The sequence below is a fragment of the Myxine glutinosa genome, chromosome 8 (assembly GCF_964187855.1).
Source record: "Myxine glutinosa chromosome 8, kmMyxGlut1.1, whole genome shotgun sequence".
NCBI lineage: Eukaryota > Metazoa > Chordata > Myxini > Myxiniformes > Myxinidae > Myxine > Myxine glutinosa.
This window is the reverse complement of record NC_136268.1, coordinates 17,376,631-17,379,351: the sequence shown is the minus strand read 5'-3', so window position 1 is coordinate 17,379,351 and position 2,721 is coordinate 17,376,631. Positions and strand designations below refer to the sequence as shown.

The 2,721-nt window shown below is 32.9% G+C and overlaps 1 protein-coding gene across 1 annotated transcript; it reads right to left on the bottom strand.

Moving 5' to 3' along the window:
* Positions 1-658: 658 nt before the first annotated feature.
* Positions 659-2,175, bottom strand: LOC144893357 (uncharacterized). Its single transcript, XM_078783927.1, has 4 exons — positions 2,010-2,175; positions 1,175-1,606; positions 895-1,088; positions 659-803 (listed from the first exon to the last, which is right to left on the bottom strand). Exons 1-4 carry the CDS (start codon positions 2,124-2,126, stop codon positions 659-661), a joined length of 888 nt encoding a protein of 295 aa, XP_078640053.1. The 5' UTR covers positions 2,127-2,175.
* Between the last annotated feature and the right edge of the window lie 546 nt (positions 2,176-2,721).

Sequence of the window (2,721 nt, the reverse complement as noted above, 5' to 3'; positions counted from 1 at the left end):
AGAATCCCACAACTTTTTAGTTGGGGCTTAACTTTTGTGTGTATAACGGGGATACGTTTTTAAATCTGTGAACCCCAAACACAGAATCCCACAACTTTTTAGTTGGGGCTTAACTTTTGTGTGTATCATGGGGATACGTTTTTAAATCTGTGAACCCCAAACACAGAATCCCACAACTTTTTGGTTGGGGCTTAACTTTTGTGTGTGTGTGAGTGGGTCATAATAATGTACAAACCCTAACCCAACCCCCACATTAAAACACCATATTTGTTAGTCAAAACAACTGAATCCATTACATCAACCATTAAAAAAAGTTCTTAACTCCATCTCTTTGTATGACCTTCCAATTCTATTTATCTTTTCCCAACTTTTTTAAAACAATTCAATGATAATATAAGATAAATGAGTCTGTGAGGTTTGACATTCATTCAAAAATTCACCTCACATCCAGAACGCTAACCCAACCCAATCCCTAACCCATCCCCATCCCTTACCCAACCCATCCCTAACCCTCACATTCAAAATCCCAACCCTAACCCAACCCATCCCTAACCCATTAACCCAACCCCATCCCTAACCCTCACATTCAAAATCCCAACCCTAACCCTAGCATAATCTTTTTTTCCTTTTCTTTTTTTAATACGTATTTCAATATTTTTTAAAAATGTTTTTTAATACGTATTTCAATATATATATTTTTCCTCTTCCTCCAATTCTGTCTTTCAAGGCTTTCAAGTTGGAAAAAGTAGAAATGGGAAGAAAGTATTTTCCAGCATCTTCTTCCCCGAACTTTCTTGATATTGCTGAAATACATGTAAAAAAGAAATATATTACTTATCTAATATTGAATGAAATAACATATACTTTAATTGATTATTAATCAACTGAACTTACCTTAAATCAAACGTCATTAAAGAAAGAACATTGTTCATTGCTTTAGAATCCAAAGAGCCTCCAAGGTAAAACTCTTTCGTTGGATTATCAAGGTAAAACTCGTTCTCTTGGTCATGGTCTTTAAACAAATCGATCATTTCACCCCAGGTTGTGGCAAAAGTGGTATTTTCATTTTGAATCTCAGATACAATTTCCTGTGAGAGAAAATAACAACGTATTAATTAATTATTTTTTACATTTAATACACAATTATTATATGTATATTAAAATAAAATATTACCTTCATTGATGAGAAATTTGAATCGAGTTTATCAAGGTGAAGGTTTAGCTCCACACAGCTAGAGTCTCCAAAACGAAACCAGTTTTCAAAGTCTCCAAGGTAAAACTCTTTTCCTAATTTTATGAAATTTAGTGAGTCTCCAAGGTAGGCTCCACAGTTAGAACCATCTAGGCAGACCTCATAATTTGTTTTTCCCAAATTTAGTGAGTCTCCAAGGTAGGCTCCACAGTTAGAACCATCTAGGCAGACCTCATAATTTGTTTTTCCCAAATTTAGTGAGTCTCCACGGTATAACTCTTTGGCTGGGTCATCAAGGTAGAACTCGTTCTGTGGGTCTTGGTTGTTCAAAAGGTCTTCAAACAAATCAATCATCATTTCACCCCAGGTTGTGGCAAAAGTGGTATTTTCATTTTGTATCTCAGATACAATTTCCTGTGAGAGAAAATAACAACGTATTAATTTAATACAATATTATTATTTATATAAATCAAGCTCTATGAATATTAAAAGAAACTTTGCTGACTCTTGCACGAGTCTTATCTAAAAAAAAAAAAAAAAAATACAAAAAAAAAAAATACAAAAAAAAAAAATACAAAAAAAAAAATACAAAAAAAAAAAAAAAGAAATACAAAAAAAAAAAAAATACAAAAAAAAAAATACAAAAAAAAAAAATATATATATATATACAAAAAAAAAAAAAATACAAAAAAAAAAAAAAAAATTCAAAAATAAAATATACAAAAAAAAAAAAAAAAAAATACAAAAAAAAAAAAAAAATACAAAAAAAAAAATACAAAAAAATAAAATAAATAAATAAATAAATAAATAAACTTACCTCCATTGATAAGAGGTTCGAGTCCAGTTCATCAATCTGAAGGTTGAGCTCCACACAGGTAGTAGGACTCCAAGGAATGTCAAAGTTATCCAACTCCTTTTCAGCATAGTAGTCCATTCTCAAGTGAAGCAGAAAGTGTGTTTGAAAAGGCCTGTGTGGTTAGTGCCTTTTATAAGAAAGACTGGGGGTGTCATTTCCTGTGGAAATTCCCTTGGGCAAGTGTGGGCAAGTCTGGGCAAGTCTGGGCATGTCTTAACTGGAAATGATGTAATGTCTCAACAGAAAATGATGTAATGTTTCAACAGAAAATGATGTAATGTTTCAACAGAAAATGATGTAATGTTTCAACAGAAAATGATGTAATGTTTCAACAGAAAATGATGTAATGTTTCAACAGAAAATGATGTAATGTCTTAACTAAAAATAATGTAATGCTGGAGAGTTTATAAAGTGGGTGGGCTTTAGTAAAACGTGGGCGGGGCCTACCAAAACGGGGCGGGGATTGACAAAAAGTGGGCGGAGCTTAACAAAAAAGTGGGCGGAGCTTAACAAAAAGTGGCGCGGAGCTTAACAAAAAGTGTGTGGCACAGGACCCGAACATAATCAATGATCAATGAACAACAATGATCATTGATAGTAAGAGAAAAAGGCCCATAAGACCAAGGGGGTCAGGAATAGAGGTGTTAAGGGGAAATGAAGAAAAGTGATGGTG

Bases quoted from the DNA above. Each gene is read 5' to 3' on its own strand.
- LOC144893357 (XM_078783927.1), bottom strand. From the start codon at position 2,126: ATGGACTACTATGCTGAAAAGGAGTTGGATAACTTTGACATTCCTTGG. The intron at 1,607-2,009 runs GTAAGTTTATTT...TTTCTCTCACAG, and splicing joins CGAACCTCTTATCAATGGAG to GAAATTGTATCTGAGATACA. The intron at 804-894 runs GTAAGTTCAGTT...CATGTATTTCAG, and splicing joins TTAATGACGTTTGATTTAAG to CAATATCAAGAAAGTTCGGG.